General features: G+C 32.5%; 1 protein-coding gene across 1 annotated transcript in view; it reads right to left on the bottom strand.

The window, feature by feature from the left end:
* Window positions 1-3877: 3877 nt before the first annotated feature.
* LOC130453164 (uncharacterized) overlaps window positions 3878-23154 on the bottom strand; it is a 519843-nt gene continuing 500566 nt past the window's right edge. Inside the window, exons 7-10 of the mRNA XM_056792772.1 lie at window positions 13129-13230; window positions 8306-8316; window positions 6299-6491; window positions 3878-3954 (exon numbers count right to left, since the gene is read on the bottom strand). Of these exons, the coding sequence (XP_056648750.1) occupies window positions 3878-3954; window positions 6299-6491; window positions 8306-8316; window positions 13129-13230 (383 nt within the window). The remainder of the gene's footprint in view (window positions 3955-6298; window positions 6492-8305; window positions 8317-13128; window positions 13231-23154) is intronic.

The raw sequence follows: 23154 nt of genomic DNA on the forward strand, positions 1-23154 counted from the left end.
TAAAATTTTTATGACAATCCTCCAGTCTTTGAGTCAAACCGGTTACGATTAAATGGCACGAGTAAGATTTCCGTGGCGCCTGGATTTGACTATGTCATTTTGTAAATCGACTCAAAATAAGTGGAAAATGAGGAATAAAAATTTTCGATGTCCCGCTTCGTTTTCGAGATATCGATACTTGAAGTTGGAAAAATTTATTTTTATTTAATATTTGTATATGTTAAGAGATCGTTTATGAAAAATAGACCATATATGAAAGGACCAGTCCGTATAGAAAAGAACTGAGGATATTAGTCTATATGTGTAAAAAGCTTGTCTTTTAATGAACTGTCTTGTCCGTTTGTAAAAGGTCTAATCCAGCGGTTCTCAAACTTTTTTAGTGACGGAACCCTTTTGGAAAGCGAAATACTTGACGGAACCCTACAATAAAATAATAGTGTCTAAAAGTATATTCTTTATTAATAAGCATAATAAACGTAGAATGTAACATATACTTATTACTTACTAACATAACAAGTGTAATAATAGAAATAGAAGCTATTAAAAAAAGAAAAAAAAAATAACTATTGGGAGGTATGAAACTGTTTTTTATTTTTCATGAATTGGTTGATATCAGGTTTGATAGAAGACAGTTGAAGTCTTATATCAGGTTCGGCGTCCAGTCTAATCCGGTATTTTGTTTTCTTGGCTGCATAGGTTGAGAATCCTGTTTCACACAAATATGTTGTTGGAAATGGAAGAAGAATATTCAGAGCCATTTTGGCAAGCATTGGGTATTCATCACGGATTCTGCACCAATAACCGTTGCGAGATGTCATTTTGACAATGACTCCATACTTGTGTCTGATGACATTTCTAAAAGAGATTCATATCTCATTTGACATACTTTCGGGCTTTTGCAAGGTGGGTAAAAAAGGATTATGAATTCATGAATTCAGTTTCAATTTTGTATTCTGTTCTTCGGGAAAATACTTCTCAAAAGATGCGCGCATCGAAGTGAGATATTGGACCAATTCTTCAAATACATAATCTTGAAACATTTCTGAGTCGTTATCGCTAACAAACTCACAATTTAATTCGTTCAGTTTTTGAAAGAAATCCGCCATGAAAGACAGTCGGAACAACCAAGTTTTATCATACAAACGGTATCTCAAATTAAAAGAAGTATCTGAAAAAAACATTTGTAACTGGGCTTTAAGTTCAAATAGCCTTGTTAAAGTTTTACCCCGAGACAGTCATCGCACTTCTGTATGGAGCAGCAGTGTTTTATGTTTGTTACCATAATCTTCACACAATAATGAGAACAATCGGGATTGTAGTGGTCGTGATTTGATAAAATTAATAATTTTCACCGCTTTATCCATTACTAATTTTAGGTTTGACGGCATTTGCTTCATTGCTAGTGTTTGTCTATGCAGGAGACAATGACTGGAACCACAATTAGGTGCTTTTTTTATATTCGTGACACGACTCCTGCTGTTTTACCCGTCATCGCGTTGACCCCATCTGTACAAATGTCAATGCAATCGTTCCAACTGAGATTATTTTCTTCAAAAAATATATTTATTTTAGTAAAAATTTCTTCTCCGGTAGAGTTTGTGGGCAACGGTGAACACATAAGCATGTCTTCTTCAAAAGAACTTTCATTTGGATATCTAACGATAACCAGCAAGATAGCCAGACCAGCGACATTAGTAGACTCATCTATTTGCAAGACGAATCGTGTTTTTTGTAGACGTGTAACTAGCTCTTATTTGACGTAGCTTGCCAGATCATGAATTCGACGTGAAACAGTATCGTTTGATAGTGGCACAGTAGAAAGATGCTTTGCAGATTTTTCATCGAGCATATATTTTGTTATGTCTAACACACATGGTTTTATTAAAATCTCAGCGATAATGTGCGCTTCACCTTCTTGTGCAATGCGATAGCTAACTAAATATGATGCCTTTGTAACCTTTTCATTGTTAGTTTGGGTTACTTGCATCATAGTTTTTTGACTTTTCAATAACTGTTCTTTTTTACTTACAAATAATTCTCTATTCTTGTCTTTAGACTCGGGGTGTACAGTTTCTAAATGTCGGCGCAACTTGGCAGGTGCCATGGAATCAACAAATCCGAAACTGATATATGATTCATCATACTTCCTTTTTTTTGCCTTTGAAACCGTGGAACTTGACGTCGTTGCATCATTATCATCGATAATTGCAGTACACTCCGCGCGTACTGCTTTTGAACATTCGTCTTCGTTAGAAGATGTTGCAACACGTTTAACGCCTTTAAGCCAACGTTCCATTCTTCTTTATTAATAATTACTTGTCAGGGTGGTGGGGTCAAATTAACGCACGATCGTTAATGAGTAGAAGAGTTTAGTCCAAAGAAGATATGTACAAAACTGATACAATCAAAATACAGCAGTAGAACAAAAAAAACTTCGTTTCTAGCAAATAGGTACTTATCGCTCCGAACGTTAATCGTCGACTGACTCGAGTGTCGAAGCGCGGTCGTCGCTTTTATAGTCCTAGCCTCGATCTCGAACATTCTTAAAAATACTCGAGTCGGCGCCTTTGATAAATAAAAAGCCGAAATGAAAATAGAAATACAAAAAATGCGGTGTAAACAATCTCGACTTGTTTTGAAGTTATATAGTCGCTTATTTACAACTATAGCATCTAATCTCAGCGGCGGCTTTTATCAAAGTGACTGCGCGCTCACTAGTAGATATCGGCGGTCGGTTTTCATCAAGACAAAGGCTAAAGCGGCTTGCGGATCTCATCGGTGAGACATAAAGCATGAATAAATCACCTTGAACTTAAGTATTAAGTCTATTCTTTTTATCTAGGCGCGTGCCGTCCTGAATAAATATTTGGGCTACTGTAGAGATATATTTCTTTAATCTTCTGACTCTCGTATTTTGTACAGGGATCGGTGTAAGTAAAGAACTTGCAATAGGTTTGCCATAAAGTTTTATTGAAGAGCGGCGTGATGTTAAACGTAAAATGCACTGTTTCAAGTTAGGATGAAATTACTTTACTGTGCTAGGTGGCGACTGAGTTCTAAATTCTTGCGGAACCCCTACAGGGGTTTCGCGGAACCCTATGGTTCTAAGATATTTAAATACATTTTTTTTATTTATTCATTATCGAAATGAGTTATACATAAAAATACTACCTAACCTAACCTAACCTAACCTAACCTGACCTAATCTAACCTAACCCAACCTAACCTAATCTAACCTAACCTAACCTAACCTAACCTAACCCAACCTGAGTAAATAAATTTTGAAAGCATTCAGAAAGTACTTTTTGCTCGAAAGATGTTATTTTTACATTAAATTACTAATTAAATCTTTGAACTATCATTAAATATTTTTTTTTATTTTATAAATAGTGAAAAACAACCAACAATTCTTCATAAAAAACATCAAGTTATTCATGTATATATCGTATGTTGAGTTATATTCACCACAGAGTGATGAAACTTATCAAAAATGGCTCATTTTACTATAAAAATCTGTTTTTTTCAATATAATTTTGGAGTATCGGGGTAAATTATATAAAAATTGATTAAAAATTTCATTCTTCATTTTTGATTTATTTTGGCTTAATTAATCCGCTGTGAAATCGCTACTCTTAGCAGTAACTTAGCAGTTACATCCAGTAACTAGGTGAGCCATTTTTCGATCAGTTCAGACTCATCCTCCCCCCTTAGATGAAATTTGACTAGACCCCCTCCACTAAAGTGAGATTGATGGTAATAATATTTAAACTAATTTTTTTTATTATTCTGAAAAATAGTGAACTGTTCAGGTATACTAAGAGTAATTTATTTGGAATACATGAAATTCAAAGTAGAAACAGATAACAACATAAAATTTTTAATCAATCCATGGAGACTCGTGTACTTTTTCGAATGAAATAATTGGACACATGTCATCTGGGATTTCTAGTATTGCTGAAAAGTTTATGGATGAAAACAATTATTCATAATCCCAATGTTCTTAATGTAAGTAACTGATATTGAGAAGGTTTCGGCCCCCATGTTATATGTTTTCGGTTTATACTTTTCTCACAGGTTAAAATAATGAAAAGAACGTTGTTTAAAAATTAACGCCCCTACTTCTAGACGGTTGACATAGAAGTCGTTCATCTAAATTATGCAGCGTTACCGGGTCGCCAAAATTTATACGAAACACACCCCCAGCCTTAAAAGGTTTAGCTTTCAATATCTTAAATAGTACAATAATATAAATCAACAAATTATTAAGATAAATGTATTGTCTTTTCCGTAGTCCCTATGATTCTTTTTCTATTGGGAGTTTGCATCGTTTTGCAAAGGAGCGGCGCACTGTTTTAAGGCGCATTCTAAAATCTGCTACTCGTGTAACGCCATTGGGGCAATAATAGAGCTTATCAACTCATCCTAATGACCATTTGAATGGTGAGATGTGGTCGTTTTTCCAAAGTACCAGTGAATCGACAGTCAAGGAGCCTTGGTTGGACTTCCATTTTGTGCGTGATTAGTGCTCCGAAATGTATCCGTTAGACCATTGAGCCCAAAATGATTGCTGCAGTCGTTGGGCATATTGAAATCTGAATAACCAATTCAGCGTCAATTGCATCTTATCTGGATCGGGCAGTGAATTTGAAGTTTGCCCAATAAGAAAGTGAGAGAGATTAATAGCTTGATTATCAACAGGATCAAGATAAAGGGGGGTAATAGGACGTGAATTTGAAATGCCTCAATTTCCGTCAAAACAACACACAATTCTTCGAATGTACATCTGGTATCACCCAACACCCTCCTTGAATGCGATTTTGCTGATTTAATACCAACCTTCCAAAATACTAACCATATGGAGAGAGAAAGCGGGTATGAATTTTTTAGAGGAGCCACTCTGATCCTTGGACATACTAGTTTCACAGTGTTGTATCAATTGTGATCGAGTACGAGTATACAAACAGGCACCTTACGCGTCTATAGATCAGAAAATCCATGAATTTGAAAATCGATGCAGTCTACGTACACGACACACCTAGGTTCTTCCAATTGCTTCAAATCTTGCTATTGACAACAAAAATTTCACCACCTTATATCTAGGTCTCACAGCAAGGAAGTAATATAATACAAGGACCTAAAAGCCTCAAGAGATCAAAGATCTGAAAAATGTCACTTAGCACAAAGCGTTTGGTAATTGATTTGAAGGAGGGAGAACTTATGATATACGCAAGTTAATCGAGACAAGGAGACCAGAATATACCCAAGTTTTTTGTTTTATGACCATCTCTTAACTTAGCCTCAGGATTTTTTGCTTGTACCTATCCAAGAATAGTTTCGCTTTTAGATGCCCACTTCTGTAACGAAAAACAACTTGACAAAAGGATGGTTATGACTTAATCACAAAGTTTTATAATTTCTTCATCTGTACTATCACCAGTAATAAGATCATCCATGTAGAAATCCTTTGCAATAGCCTTAAATGCTTTGGGGATATATATCGCAACCGAGTTTTACTCCACAATATTTTTTCTAGTGGACTTTGTGAGTGGTCTAGAAGGATATGTCTAAAGAGTTCCATAATTTCACCACATACAACTACTTGGTGTTGACGAAACCTCAATTGAACCGATATGAGCTCATCCTGAATAGTAGGGCCAACTAATTTCAATTATTGATACACCGGTATCTGTTCGAGGAGACCCATCGAACACGACATACAATTTAGTGGTTTGATTGTTTTCATTGAATACTCCATGACCCAGGGATAGGTAGTGTTGCATTAGAAATATGTTTGCAAATAGTTTGCGAAGGAGTATTCAGAGACGTTGATCTTGAAACCACCCACCCTAGAACAATTTTTTGAGCAATGGGCTCATTTTTCCCTAATCGCACTTGACCGATATATATTAAATTATAGAAGATACCAGCTCCTAGAAGAATGTCTAATATAATTTAACATTTATTTTTAATTTATAATTTAATAACAGTTGCAAATTTTAGATCAACTAACACAAGATGACTAGGTTTTTCAAGAGTCGAAATGTCTACATTTAATTCTGGTAATTTTCCATTTATCACAGGAATATAAAGACAAGAAACAATGAATTTGAATGAGTTGAACGTTGAGTGAAAGGAAACTGTAGACATATTATCAATAGGAGAAGTGATCTGGTTAATGCCAATGACTGAAATATTCACCGGGATATAATCTAGAGCAAGTCTCTTACAGCACTCTTCAGTAATAAAGTTGGATTGAGAAGCTGAATACAGAAAATCGCGGCAAATATATGCAACTCACCTGTTTTACCTTCCACATGACCTACTGCTATCGATAATAGTACTACATTTGCTTCCGAGTTAGATATTGGGTTAACGATTTGTTCAACTTCTGGTTGAGCTGAAGTAGATTGACAACTTTGTGGGTAGTCAGGGTCATTGATTATAGTATTTGTATTTGGTTTTGGTTCAAAATTTAACAGTGTGTTATGCTCCTGAAAAACATATTTACGCCTATGGTTGGCACGTAATCAATTAATGCATAAATTAAGACACTTAATTTTCTCGAACTTTTTGTTAACTGATAGTTTGGAAACCTTGAACAAGATTGTATATAGTGGTAAAAATTTTCAAAAAACGCACACTTAGTGTTCGAATGTAATTAGAATCTTTAGTATTATTGCTTATTGATCAGTTGCGCGAGAACCCTTTGTCGCTGGTCGATTCGCGGTTGAATTTAATGTTTTGTTTCATGAAATTCGAAAAATTCTTAAAATATAATAATGTAATTTCATCACTAATTTGCATATTTGATTTAGTAAATTTCTAGCCTTCTTTTATTCCCACTCACAAGCTTTATTTTTTTGTTTGTTTGTTGGTTAGTATGAATATTAAAAACATATCCCAATGTTCAACTGGTTGTTCCAGAGTAATTAGTAAATGCATGTGTTTTGTGGTCGAAATAGTTATTTACGTTAGAAGTCCGGGAAGTACTTTAGTAGGGTACGATATATATATATATATATATATATATATATATATATATATATATATATATATATATATATATATATATATATATATATATATATATATATGGATGAGGCGACGAAGGAGCCGAGTCAAGAATATCTAATCGAGTACTAGTAATAATAACTTCACAGACGTTCGTTATAAAATTCTCGTTTTTCGTTTTTTTTTTCATTCATTTGCATTCATGTAATTTCTGAATCGGTCAAAAAGCGTGAAAAAAATACTGTGGCGGTTCATTTTTTCACGATTTTTTGTTAAAAAAGTGCCGTAACGTGTTATTTTTTAACACAATTATAAAATTGTTTCATTAAATTAGTGGGCTATGAACGGCTATTCTTTCTCATGTCAATTCGTTTCTCCCCTAAACTGTCGCACTTTTATTTCTTGATATTCGTTCAAAAAAATCCGTTTTGTGTCTAATTAAAAAAAGTGCAGTATTATTATTAGTGATGGACAGTAATAGTGAAGAAAATTTAAGCTGCACACCAGAAGATGTTGTTTAATCCGTAACTGCAGCGACTATGAATCTTCTCCCTGAGAAATCTACAGAACAGTATTTAACGGAATATAATTCTTTTATAGAGTGGCATATTAAAAAAAGGCATAAACAGCTTCACAGAAAGAGTATTAGTAGCTTACCTTGAAACTCAATCCAAAATGTTCAACGTCGATTTACTCTCATTGGTGAGATATCTGACAAAAGATTAAGCTTGGTAAATATTTATAAAAAATATAGAAACCAACGACCCACAAATATCAAAACAGATCATTTCTTTTAGCAGTATAGAAATGGAAAATGCAAAAAACCCTTGTTGTAGATATCAATACCATTTCAAAATACCCTCGCTTATCGCAACATATTTGAATTTACCTAATCCAAAAAACTATATTGGGCATACATTTCGACGCTCTTCGGAGTCTTTAATAGTGGATTCCGGTAGTGATATAATTCAACTAAAGAAGCACGGTGGGTGGAAATTTTAAATATTCATGATCCTGTCAACAATCCAATAAGTACTAATATAATTATAAACGATGTTATTTCTTTGAACTCGTTAAATGTTGCCAATTCAAGTACCAATAGTAATGTAACTTCTTCTTCACTTCAATTTAATAATGCTCACAGTTGTACTTTCAATATTACTATTACAAAATGAAAATTGATAAAAGTTTTGTCGAATTTTTTTAAGTCTACTAACGTAGAACGAATTTTGTGTAAAACTCGTGAGTATGTATTACTTTACTCACTTGTTGCAAAAATAACTATTTTTCATACTGTATCCGGTTCTAAATAAAAAGCAAAATTATATTAAAATATGAAATGTCATATTTGATAATTTTACTGAAAAATAGCTCCTTTGATTATTCTTTCATTATTTAAAAAAATAAAGATTAACAGATCACTAAGGTAAGTCACATTGTAAAAAAAGGCAGACATATTGAAACGGGATTTGGAGAATTTAAGAGTACTGTAAAGTCGACTTTACAGTACACTATAGAAAAAAAATAGATTTAACGTCATTATACACCATTACACCGCCATTATTTTATCTATGTAATAGGGTGCACCAAGCATCTGCATAGTTGTTTCAGGAAAATTCAATAGCAAGTGTAACTTGGGCTACGCCATCCTTTAAGGCCGAGCGCAAGTAGTGAAACCTTTGAATATCGATTGAAATTGAATTTTGATTTATTAAAGAATCAAATGTATCTCCAAATTACAGCCAATGTTTATACTGACCGGAAATCTTAGGTAACTTAATTTCCGGATATATCACCCCTCGCAGTTGTGACCTATTTGCATTCACCAAATTGTTTATGGATGAATCATTATTAGGACTATCATCAGATCTATTGCAGTCTCTCGATTAATTGAAATAATTATGATAATCTGTAATAAAAAACAAACAAAAAATTGCTAATCTTCCGTCAATAATTGGATGTTCCCTTGTATATTATCAAATTCCACTAAGGTAGTTCGAGCTAGTTCTAAACGTATAGTTCTTCCAATATCAATTGTAGAAGACAGTTATGCGAAGATCAATCAATATTTCATAAATACGCACGGCACTCATACCAAATTAAGACAAGGAAAATAATGTTCACTCCCCGTATAAAATTTGGTAAACATCTAACAAACCGTCAGTCCACGTGAACACTGTTCACCAATCAAAACATCGATTCGTAAACATAAATGGATTTCTATTGGATGAAGCTGTTATATAATAAATGAAATATACCTGTTAGACATTAGCGTTGCTTGGAGAGATTAATTATTAAATGTCTTTAAATAAATAGAAATATAGAAACACAGCAAATTAATTCAAATATATTCGAATGTTGAAAAAGGAAAATATTCAGTAATCTGATAATGCAATTATAATAAGAATTGCTGAATTAACAAGAGTAAATAAATTTTCCATATATCGATCAGGCACGAATCAGTTGACAAAGCTACTCAAGATTTTATACGTATGACAATTTATAGTTTATATAAGGAGAACAGGATTGCGACATAAGAAAAGTAATACAACAAAAGGTAGCAGATTATCCATAAAATAATACCAGTTTAGAAACATTGCGTCATGTTTTGTCAGATAAGACAGACAGACAAAAAAACGTCAGATAAAAGACTACCGAAGTTTTAATGGACTCGTAATTTATCTAGATGTACTAAATTTCGGTTGGGTTGACAATAGTAAAAATTGCTGTTTGAATAGGCCATGTTTTAAACGGAAACGCATTATAATAGTACACGCTGGAAGGAAAGACGGTTTCCTGTCTAATACTTTATTAATATCTTCTCAAAAAAATAAGAACTGTGCAGTTGATTGTCATGAAGATATGACTGTAGAATTATTTGAAAAGTGATTAAATGAACAACTTTTACCTAACATTCCACCACAATCAGAAAATCGTTATGGAAAACGTATCCTACCACTCGCGGCAACTCCTTAAGATACCAAATAGTAGTAGTAACCAAGCTCAAATTTTAGCTTCAAGTCTGAAAAAATTATTCCTATTCTTGTCAGCGATCGTAAAAAAGGGTCAACAAACAAAAAATTGCTTACTGTTATTGAAGGTCTAAAGTTAGAGGCAATTTATTATATTGACAAGCTGAGCAAAGAACAGGGTCATACTCTTCTTAGACTACCTCCTCACTATTACATATTTAACCCTTAATTAGTTAATATGGGCAAACGTAAAATCAGAACTACGAAAATGTAATCAATGTCCAGAACTGAGTAAATAGGTTGTAGAACTCGTAGAGAAATTTCTGGCAGCAGATCTCCAAGAGCTTTGGAAAAACTGAGTTCAACATGTTATCATAACTCAATCGAATGATGACTCTAATTCAGACGATTCTGAATACCATGATTATTTATAAAGAAACTTTAGAATTGAAATGTGTTTTTTCCTTTTGTTTTATTCACAAATAATTTATTTTATTTTATTTTTTATTGAACATTATACAAAAATTGTATTATACAGAAATCAAATTATGAAAAATCATAATATTTATCGTCATCTGTGGAAATGTCATCTCCTCTTGATATTATAATTAACGGGTCGACGGTCCGATCGATCAAGTAGTCAAGGTCCCACATTTTCTCCTCTTCTTTAATGACATGCTGGACTGCTTTTCGCCAGTTCTCTGGTGTCACCTCCTTAATGGCTTGATCAAACAGTAGCTTAACGTCTTTCATTTTGAATATCGTGTTGTGTCTTGCTACACATCTTTTCACTTGCTCCCATATAAGTTCTATAGGATTTAGTTCGCAATGACATGGCGGGTGTGCGTAACACAGTTACACTATGTTCATAAAACGATGTTTGTGTAAATTTGCTATAGCTAATAGTTCTTTTTTATCATATTATATAATTTATTTTTTTCTCCAAGATGAAGTTAAAGTCTCCTTTATACGTCGAGAACGATAACTTGCGTTATCCATAACTACTACTGGATTAGCCAGACGATATTTTATCATTTCACCAAAATAGTCTTCAAAAACATTCGAATCCATGTCCTTGTGTGAAACGGAATTCAGCTGTAGAATTCTAGTGAAAAATGTCAGTTGTGGTTAACGGGATCTCTTTGAAAGGGTTTTTGTTAACTGGGTGAAAAGGTAAATTCAGAAGTGAGTGAATCTATTCAATAGGGGTCATTTTGTATTCACGTTCATTTGGCATCTTATTAATTAAAGCTCGATTTCTAGCATTATTTTGAGGTAAATACTAGACTCTGAAAGCTCAACTCCTTTAATAGAAGCCATAAAAACTGAAGAGTCAATACCGAATCATGCACCGTAATTTATGACTATTAAAAACGAATATTTTTTGTTGTATAATTATATGAGAATTTCTTTCGAAACTACTTGTATTGGTCATATTTTTGTGGGAAATGATTTGTGTTCGAGTTTGAATTGTGGTTCATAAGTATTATGATAAATTGAGTTGAGATAAATTTGTCATACTGTTATTATCTGAACCAAGTTCACAGATTTCCCTAATAAATTAGGTGATCCCAATTAGGGGATATACACTCTTGGACAAAATAACGCAACACCCCGATTTCTGAAAATATTTTTTTGTTTAATAAATTTAAATTGATATTGCTTCTTTTCCATCATTTTGACGTAATAATAAGAAATGTATAGTAATTTTATGTGATTTTTAATGGGTAAAAAAATGAAAATAAAAACATCGCAATAAATAATATATAATAATAATAATAATAATAATAATAATAATAATAATAATAATAATAATAATAATAATAATAATAATAATAATAATAATAATAATAATAATAATAATAATACTATATAGGATCTATAGGATTCATATCTGGAATTATTGGTGGTCAGTCCAGGGTACGAATTCCTTCTTCGTTTAGGTAATTCAGAACGTCTGCTGCAACGTGTGGTCTAGCATAATCATACATTAAACGAAAATCATCACCAATAAATGGCACAAACGCAACGACATGATTTTCAAGAATATCAGTTAAGTATCTTGCAGCGTTAAGGGCGGGTCTAGGAAGAGACACAAAATTTGTGCGGGCATCGAAACAAATTCTTCCCCAAAACATGCTAGACCCTCCTTGGAATGGCTCCCTGGAAATGATACTTCGCCAATCTTTCTTCTCGCCGTCTTCGAATTTGATTACGTCCATTTGAATCTCTTAGACTTATTCTTGTCTCATCAGTAAATAAAACTTGGCACCAATTTTCTAAATTCCAATCTAAATGTTGCCTTGAAAATCTTTGTCTAGGAACACGATGCTGCCTGGTTAGCAAAGGTGCCTGAAGCAGAGATATTTACATTTCAAACTTTTCATAAAATGTTGTTGAGCTGGACACTTGTCATTGACCGATTTATTAATGAGTTTAATTGAAAAAAACGGTCATCTCGAGGAATTAAAACTGAAGAACGTTCTTGTACAGGCCTCTTAGAATGTGAACCGGTCTCTCGAAATGTTTGCATGGTTGTTTGGTGTACGCCAAACAGATTTGTCACTTCACGATAACTTTGTCCCTGTCCAACTAACACGGCTATTCTTTCAGCTTTGCGTTCACTCAACTGCCTAACTCTATTCATTTTTTGTTTAACTAGTCTCGACTTTAACACACCTTGATTGACTTAAATTTCTGCTGTCCACAAGTTGGTACAGAAATAGAATGAAAGAAAAATTAAAATATGCATAAAATTGAAATTTGATATTGAAATAAAGGGTGCTGCGTAATTTATGGTTCGAGTTTATATTTTTCAGTCAATAATTATTGTTTGTACGATGAGGGTTTTTATAACAAAAATGTCTTGAGAAAAGGTAATATTCTGGTTCAATGGGTTCACTTTGTAGGTCTATAGTTACCTTTCCAAAAAAAAAAAAAATGATTTCCTTTTAAAATTCTGAGTAGAAAGATAATCTGATCAAATTTGAAACATAGACATATATATATATATATATACTTATAGTAGATTATTTCATAAGAATACTATCTATGTATTATACAAAATTATAACAGTTTTCTCTACATGAGTCATATGAGTTTCAGTCTATACCTACTCAGTAAATATATTAAGAAATATACAAACCTTCTTTGGAAATGTGGGATATATTGACACTGTCTTTGTTAACACATTTACATTGAGCTTCGAAACGGTCGTCAGATGGACATATTCTACATCTGCTACAATCTGAAATAAGAATGGAAACAGAGTATAAGAATAGGAGAATCTATCAATAAGCTTTATTGAGGGTTTACACATTTCCCAAGCTCTACCGAGACTGATTTTAAATATAAAAATAAATTTTTCTTTCCAACACTATTTGTATTCCATTCTATTCTATATTTTATAATTTTTCCCAAAATTTTTATTTGAGAAACTTGTTATTCTTTGAATTTTACGCCAATATACAGATTTTCAACCAGATATTTTGATTTCTGGAAAACTTTTAGTTGGTGATGAGAAATTTGATGAAAGGATGAAAACAGTATATTGCAACATATAGTAACATTATGGCAAGAATTGCAAATTCGAAAGCTGAAATGGCCTTCTGTTTCGAGTGTTCAATACTATTTTCTCTGCTTCGGCTTGTACTTACATTATTTATTTATCGAAAAATATAGATTAGAGGTATTTAACCGTAACGTAAGTGGTCGGTTGGTACCACCGACTCATGTTTGACACTTGACTTTTCAAAAGTTTGCTTGGTTCGGAAAAAACTCCTGTGAGCCTAAAGTGGGATTAACAACCTCAATTTACACCACCAGAATTGCTGCACGTGCCATAAATAATTTACCTCTTTAGAAAGTAACACATAATATATTAAACTAGCTATTCATTTTAAGGTTAAGATTTTCCAAGGAATTTCTTCCTTATATATTCGTACGTTTTGTCCATATTTCATAACTACATTTACTTATACTTCACTATATAATCATGAATTTGCTCAAAAGCTATTAAATAATTTCTTTATAATATGAACTAGGAATAATGACATCTTATTATGAGAATGTTTCCGAAGTCCAAAATATGACATTATATTATATGGGAGGTTGATGTGACAATTGACACACTGTTAACACTACTACTACACCAAAACTCACATAGTTGTCTATTAACTTGTCTAACATATTGTTATATATTTCTTATTTATTTATACGATTTCTAGTTTCACGGTTAATTAATATACAGTGTCTATTACGTTCTCAATTTATATAAATACAGATACACTGCACTTACTAATTCATATAATTCACTTATCACTATCACTTAACTAACTTTAATAATTTATTTAAATTCTTCGATACCATTCTATTTCACTTAGACTATTTATTATAAACTGAACTGAATTGCGCTACACAAAGTCCTTATACATATCCCAAAAGAATTCTCTAAAGCTAAACAAAATAAATGAATGCATAGATCTTCCTAAAAATTATTCACAAGAAACAATGTAAATAAACCGTCTGCTATAATAAAAACAAACACCAAATGGATTCCGGGTATTTCTAACTTACATCAAAGGCGCCACGCTTCCGCCGAATTTCAAAATTCAACTACAATCGGATAGGATCGTCTCTAGGATCCATATATCGTACTTGCTCGTAACAATATTTATACAAAGTTTTCCTACCAATGAACTCCATGCCGCAAAAAAGATGCCAACGAGAAAACTTCATCGGCTGGGTATTTCACATGATTATGACTGAGAGCATACTTGTAAATATTCTATTTTTGAGTCTGTCAATATTATGAATGATCTATATGCTCATTAAGCTAGACATTAACTGATCTATTAGTGTGCCCAACACACTAATACGATCGGATATTTTATCCTTTGAGTTACCCAACAATTTTTATAATGTATTGCTAAATATATAAACAAATTTATAAGGCACTATATTGAAAGCTTCTTCCACTTCCATTGCATAAACAGGATTTAAAAGTACCAAACTAGATGTTTCCTCTCTTCCATTTCGATGTTGGCAAAAGGTGGTTTCGCAGAGATATTTTTTGAACCTCTGACGATTATTTACAAATGCTCTTATTACCATTAAGTACAACCACATTCTCAATGGAAGTTCTTTCCTTATCGTGTTTTTCGATGGGGAGCAGGGAATAGAGACTGACCATGTTATGTTGGATCAAATGGAAAGAATCAGCTCGCATGTATCTGCCCGTACCGATGTTTTTTCTAAGTAAATCAAAAATATCTAATTATGTTGAATGTCCATTATTTTATGAATGGACATTATGAATGGAGTCTATTACATTTTCCTTCCTCAAATATAGCGAAAATATCATCCAGAGGAGGAACTTAACTAGTGGAATAATTTCTTATAATTATCAATTGAATGGCTTCGATTTTTCCATAAGTCTCTGAAGACGATAACTTTGTTATCGAAACGCGTGTTAAACGGTGTAATAGTATTGACGTAGTGGTAGTGTGAATAGTGTGTTCCCAGTTCCAGAAATTCAAATTCAGTAATTGATGTGATAATGTAAAATGATGTAATAATGCTATATCCACATAAAACAAAATTTTAAAACAACTCATTCCTTGATTGTTCAGTCTCATTTTTAACATCGATATCTCTATCAATGGAACAAAAATCTTGGATAAATTTTCGTTCCTAATTCAAAACAAATTTGGAACCTACCAATTTAAGTTGACAAAGATGCAACTTGTAATCACAAAAAAAACAGATTCTACTTTATTAATTATTTGTTGTTATAAATTTCAAAAATGTATTGAACTTTTTCCAAAATAATATTAACCTTTCCATTTGCTTCACTCAAAATATATTCTAGACATGTATCCATACTGAAACAAATTAAATTCCATTTTATTCTACAAAGGCTTCGAGATATCCACATACTCATTGCAAACATTTGATTGTTCTTGCCTTGCAATTTGTTTCCCTTCACTCTCAACCCTAATCACTCTTCAACAATATCCAATTCTGTTTTATGTTGGTAGATCTCAAGCATTTGACTAGTGATGATGCCTTCGCGTAAACATCAAATTTATTAAGTCCTAATGCAATAAGTTCAAAATACTGAAACATTTGTTTTCAAAGAATGAGAAGATATTATTTTCAACACATCCCTATTGAATTAGAACCAATCAACAGTGACATGGAGAATTATCTTCACGGAAGTATAAAGGACCACTAAAAGAAATAGGTCAATAAAAGTTAACATATCACCATTTCTTTGATAATCATAATATTTTTCATAACATATATGAATAAAAGTTCATAGTGAAGCGAACCTGTTCAACTGAATGGAGATTTCGTAAGCATTGAATAATTTTACGATTTGATTGGGAGTAGATTTCATTTGAATTGAAAAATTTTCCTATAATGATAATAAAACGGTACTTTTTCTCCTCTATCGTTGGAATAAATTTAAATATTTGTAAAAAATTAACATCTGAATTTTTATATGGAAAAGTATAAATTATGAATATATCCTGGAATTGATCTGGTCATTAATTGATTAGTTACGTGGGTAATTTCCACGACTCCTGAATAAAAATTCAACTTGCTATATAAATGTTCTAGATAATTGAATTCAAAAACTTCAATGATGTGGGATATAACATTTATTACAGGTGAATTCTATTCAGTTGTAAATCAACCAGAAGGAGGTCTCAGCTGTAATCCTATGGAGAAGCTAATTCTAATATAAACGTCAGTTTCTTAATTTATGTGAGGCAAAAGACTGCGACCGCAAATCTACACTCTTTGACATCAAAATAAGTAGCTATAATGATTCAGATTGAAGCAACTACGGCAACAGAATGCCGCAGTCGATACCGTGGATAATTATATCAAAAAGGCATCCATTTTTTTTAGCTGATTATCAGTTCACGTAGTATAAAATCACGAGTGAAGAGCCTAGTTTTGTTTTGGAAGTCATGGATCTCGTTACCTTGGCATCCAAATTATATTCACACTTTCCTGCATAAATTTAATTTAACTGTATCTGAGGACAAATAAGTGCACTCCTTAATTGACGATGCAGAAATGCTGACAGAAGCAGCTGCATATTTTTCATTTTCTCAATTCTTTTGCTAGTGGCCACAAAAGATTAGGATAGTATATTGTGAAAACTTGAGTTGTGACGCCAAATATTTGTCCTCTTCTCTCAATTTAGTCAGAATTGGTTCAATATATTTCAACCAGTAATTTAACATTCTCTGTTAATGTAGAAGTTGTTGATATAGTACTTTGAACAACTCTTTTTCTAGTTCATATAAATAAGTTGTCTAGCTTCCTGTTCACGTCTTAGTAGCTCCACAATTAATTGCAGGCATGAGAAAGCCTGATAGAACTTTCAATCGGGATACTTCTGTTGGTATTGGTGAAATAAAGAAAAATGCATTAAGTCGAACGTTTTCCGAATATGATCAAATGCAGCTCGAAAAGAAAGCATTTAAGTGAATAGCCATCTTGCTGCAGACAATAAAAAATTAAAATATATATTTCTCGTTAGATTGGTACTGATTTATGTTATGTTATTTATCCCATTTTTTTTTCTTTGAGACCGCTGTTTTTCTTTTAACAAACTTGAGCACCACAGGTATTTGTTTGAGCCGTGCGCGTGTGATATCCATAATTGTTGTGTCGAGTTCCATAATTGTTTTGGAATAATGTCACGAAAAACTAAAGTTGATAGTGAGTGCAGATTTTTTTCAGTCTGAATGAGAAATTTTTCCATAGAATGGAAAGATAAATCACTGCGTTTGATTTGTAATCGAACAGTTGCTGTTTGTAAGTAATTTAATTTGAAGAGACTATTGACAGGTACTACAACAGCAAATGATATTGATTGAGCATTTGATAGCAGAATATGAACTCGATTGGAATATACTTAGCAGCATGGATAACGCTTGTTGGTGATGTGACTTTTTGGTAGATATGAATAAACATTTGACTGATTTGAATATAAAGTTACGGGGTAATAATATGATTGTCACTCGAATGTATTCATATATTCAAGCTTTTGAAACAAAGTTAAGGCTGTGGGAAAATTAGATAAAAAATCAATCTTTGGACCATCTCCCTCATTTAAAATCAGTTGACACAGTGAACCAAAGAAATTGGATGAATATTCTCAACTTCTGCAAAATTACGGAATTCAAAAATCGTTTTGAATACTTTCACAAAATGTATTAAATGAAATTCTCGACTTTCAACAGTCCACTCAATTTTGTAGCTTTACAATCGTACAGTATTTTGCAAAAATTTAATGATATCAACGCTCTTACATTTTATATACAATATTTCAAAAGTTTGGATAATTACCCGGTATTAAAAAAGCATGCAGTACGCGTCCTCTGCATGTTTGGTAGAACCTATTTATAAGAGCAGATGTTTTCCGTCATGAAAATAAATAAGAAGAAACATCGAACAAGACTTACGAGTGCACATCTCCAATCAATTCTTAAAGTAACTACAACGAATACGATACCTGGTATATGGTAGTTCTGGGATCATCCTCGTATGTTTAGCTAAACAATTATAATTTTACAAAAATTATTCACAGTGAAAGAACCTAATTTAATTAGTGGGATGGCATTCAAAATAAGGAAGTGGCAAATGTGATTAAAAAATGTTTTTGATAGAGAAAAAGATTCTTTCACTTAAAAAGAATGAAGGTTATTTCAGGCATACAAATTCCGAACCTGATTGGATAAAACAATTTATTCCAAAATCCAACTATTCGTTTCACACTTAGTGAAACAAAAGTTCTGCATAATTGATGTATCTCAAGAGATGCATCAAAATTATAAAAATTTGTTAACATTCATGAAAACGACAACGATATTATTATTTGAATGTTTATTTCTACAAAGAAAATTTTCATCACGATTTAAATAGAGTTTGAATGAAACACTTCTCAAACCCCCTTAAACTTTTAAATTATGAAAATACTCAAGAGAAAATAATTATCATAATGTTAATTTAGTTACCCTCGACGGTTCCAAGATGTGTTGAATGTATCAAATAGAACGAAAATGATAAGTTTTTAAAAAATGTATAAAATTCTAAATATTTAAACATTTACTTCTGAACTCTGGACTCTCGAGCTCCCCATTTCTTCATATTAATTTCATATCCAAACATTATATTACGACTTTATATGAAGAGGAAATTCTCAATTTCTGTACGATTGATTGATATAGTTTCTTCTCTAGTGAATTACATTTCAATTAGCGAGAAACTTGAACCGAAGAGTATCTCACATAGGATAGGTCCTTGTTGGCAAGTTTTACAGTACCTACCTAGATAACTATGTCGTACACTTTCATATTGAGGATGTGATATATTATAATTGAATTAACAGAAAGTCGAATATACTGAGAACGAGTATGTATGAACAGAATTACTATAATTTGAAAATTTACAGGAGGTTTCGAAAATCGTCTGCGTTAATTGGTTTAAATAGAATTCGCAATGCGTTCTACTACTCAAACCATACATGTAACGAATAGCTTTTTTTTTTAATTTGAAGACAGAATCGAAGAGGTGCAAACTACAATACCCTCAGAAAGGCTAGCAATAGCGAAGATGCAATTCGAACAACGAGTATTAAGTTGTTAAAGCAATACCAATATTGAGCTATTTAGATACAGATTTAATCGCAAATCAATCAGAGGATAATTTTTTCACCAAGGTCTCTTAATCTATAGACCATTGAAGAGTATAGTTCTTGTAGTATCAATTTCAGAAGACAGTTATGCGAGGAACAATTAATATTTCATAAATACGCACGGCACTCATACTAAATTAACAAATGAAATATAATGTTTACGCCCTGTATAAAATTCAGTAAATATCTAACTGAATAAACGAATGGCAATAACCGAATTGACAATGATAGTTCGATGGCGACAATATTACTTGGGTCAGATAAAAGACTACTAAAGTTCTAATAGACGAATGGGGTACAAAAAGGGCTCAATTCACGTCTGGTACCGTGTTCAAACCAGACGCCTTTAAAGGCAAGTACATTTTACTCGTCTATTCACGTTTGATAATTTAATTTTCATTCTTACCATGTTAACGAGGTATAATAATGATTTTTTTAATAAAAAGAGCCCAACAAACAAATAATTGCTTACTGTAATTAAAGGTCTAAAGTTGGAGAACATTTATTATAATAACAATCTGATTTAACACCCCCTTATTATTGTATATCTAGCCCTATAGAGTTAATATGTGCAAACGTGAAATCAGAACTACGAAAATGTAAAGATGTTGTAGAACTCGTAAAGAAAGTTCTATTAGCATACCACCAAGAGCTTCGGAAAAACTGTGTTGAACATGTTATCGAAGAAGAATATGAGTATGTCTTTACAACCCATCATAATTCAATCAAATGATGACTCTATTTCAGACGATTCTGAATACCATAATTATTTATAAAGATACTTTGGAATTGAAATAATTTTTTTCTTTTGTTTTATTTGCAGCGAATTTATTTTCCTTTATGGTTTTTGATCTGAAAGTTCGTTTTAGAGAAAATAAAATGATTCGATTGCCTTTTAACGAATATTTTCTCCCATAAGATATACATATTTTTGGAAGTATTTACAAAAATAATAAATTCATAATAGAGGATATTGTCGGAAAGGATTTTTTTTATCTGCAATTGATATTGGAAGAACTATACCGTTAGTATGTGGACCAAGATCGTGTTAAATCATTGTTGAGCTTCAAAGGCTGTAAAGCTCCTTTGTAGAATGTGAATGAAGTTTTCTCAGTGTTTAAACAGAGACTATTTGCGTCAAACCAGGACAGAGATCTTTGCCCATGGTATAATGTAAAGCTTACATATCTAGACCACTCCCGGTTCCACTTGTGTCATCGGCGAATAGAATGAATAAATATATAAATTTAGAGTTTTTAGTTTCGTTACCATTAATAAAAAATATTGTATCAAGTCTAACATTTTAATTTTGACTTTCAAGAAAACTGTGCATTTGTCTTTTAGATTGAGAAGTACTGTGAAGTTAGATTGTCCAAATCCTCAGCAATTCATATAACTAGAAATTTTGGAATTTTATACGATTAACAATACTACATACTATTTCTTTTGAAATACAGTTTTACCATATTTTCTCAGTAGCAAGATAGTTTCAACGATTCCACCATCACTGCGCACCAGCTGTCGTTTATACTGGATCATCTTATAAAAGGTTATGCTCATAATAAACATATACAATATTTTAATCGCAATTTAAACTATTCATTAATCAAAGAACTAGAGGTCTCTTCGGAAAAAATACAAGATGTGAATTCTAATAAAAAGGTACGATAACAAAATGTAAAAATGTTCAACAGGTGCAATTACCCAGCTCACTAAGGCCCTCCGCACACGGGTCGAGTCATTTGCAATTTGAGTTTGTAACTTGAGTGCGCAACGCGCAATTGGAATCGTGCAATCGGAGTTGTGCAATCTGTTTGCAACTGAAGTCCGCACACAGGAGGGTCATGTATGCAATTTCAGTCCGCAACTCTCGGCTGAAAATGTATTCCAGCAGTAGTGAGTCTGATATGATAGATTACTATCATTAATCTTTTTTTATAATATCCAGGAAGGTGGTAGTTGTACAACACTTAATGCTTCTCCACCTATTCAACAAAAGGAATATTGATTGATTGAGATTGATCACACATTTTCAATAATATAAAGCCTTCCGCACCCGTGATCTTCTATTGCAACCAAGTTATTGTTTTTATTGTAGTTGCAATCTTTTGGTTAGTGTGGGTAAAAAAATATTCCAAGACTATAATGTTTACATATTGGATAAAAGTGGCACTGTTTTTAAATTCCACCAATAAAATGCTAAGACGACAAGAGTCACAATGATAATGGAATGTGATCATCCGGTGGTCAACAATTAGGGTTAGGTCATTTCCATCCCTAAAAATACCGATAAGTTCCTTCACATCACGATCCTCCACTACCTTCGGGGAAAATTATTCTTCTGGTTCATTATCTGTTTTACAAATCAATCTTTTTAAAGACTTTGGTAGATTGGATTTCTGTACAGGTAATTTGACCCGAAATTCAAAACTATGGTTTTTAATTTACAATATCTATATTTTTGTTGATTCTCCATATATTTAGGCGGTTTTGTATTTCTACTTGTATAAATAGTATTCTGTTTGTATAGTATACTATGGATGATTTGATGGCAATACCACCACTGTCACCTCCTAAAAAAGGGTGCAAAGGCATCTGTCATTAGAGGAGAAAATAATGATTACAAATGTCTTCAAGGCAAATCTGCTACGAAACCCAAGTAAGACTAAATCTCAACACGTTGAATTTGTAGCTATGGCAACGGGTAAGTAATCAATGCAATTAGTCTACCGCATGTAAATTAATTCAGTAATAAAGGAGTAGTTTGAGCTACCGTATTATTTTAAATATATAGATAAGCACATGGCTTAATATTACGTCATTATTTTAGGTTCAAGTATTGCATCAGTATATAGAGTCCTTAAAGAACACAAGGAAAACATTCAGACGGAGCCTAAAGAATATTCTAGACCCAAGCCCATATTGGATAATATAAATGACGAACAGAAGGCGGCGATTAGAAGAATCGTACATTCCTTTTTCTTAATCAACGAATTGCCAACTGTCCAAAAAATAATGATGGCTATTGAACAGCATGAAGATTTGCCGAACTTAAAGAAAACAACCTTGAGAACTTCACTCCACTCGCTTAATTTCCGCTGTGTTCAAACTTAAAATTAAACTACCAATTAAATAATGAAATATTTTGTGCATTGCAGTTTCAAGGGCCGTTCTAGGAAATGTGTTTTGAAAGAAAAAAAACGAAATAATTAATTGGAGAAGAAGATTTCTAAGGGATATCAAAAAATTCGAGGAGGAAGGAAGAAAAATATATTATCTTGACAAGACTTGGGTAAATGCCAGTCACACGGTGAACAAAGTGTGGACTGATACTACAGTCTTAAGTGCACGAGATGCATTTATCCGTGGCCTTTCAACGGGCTTAAAAAACCCGACTGGCAAAGGACAAAGATTAATAATCTTACATATTGGCTCCGAAAATGGTTTTGTAGA

The sequence above is a fragment of the Diorhabda sublineata genome, chromosome 2 (assembly GCF_026230105.1).
Source record: "Diorhabda sublineata isolate icDioSubl1.1 chromosome 2, icDioSubl1.1, whole genome shotgun sequence".
Taxonomy (NCBI): domain Eukaryota; kingdom Metazoa; phylum Arthropoda; class Insecta; order Coleoptera; family Chrysomelidae; genus Diorhabda; species Diorhabda sublineata.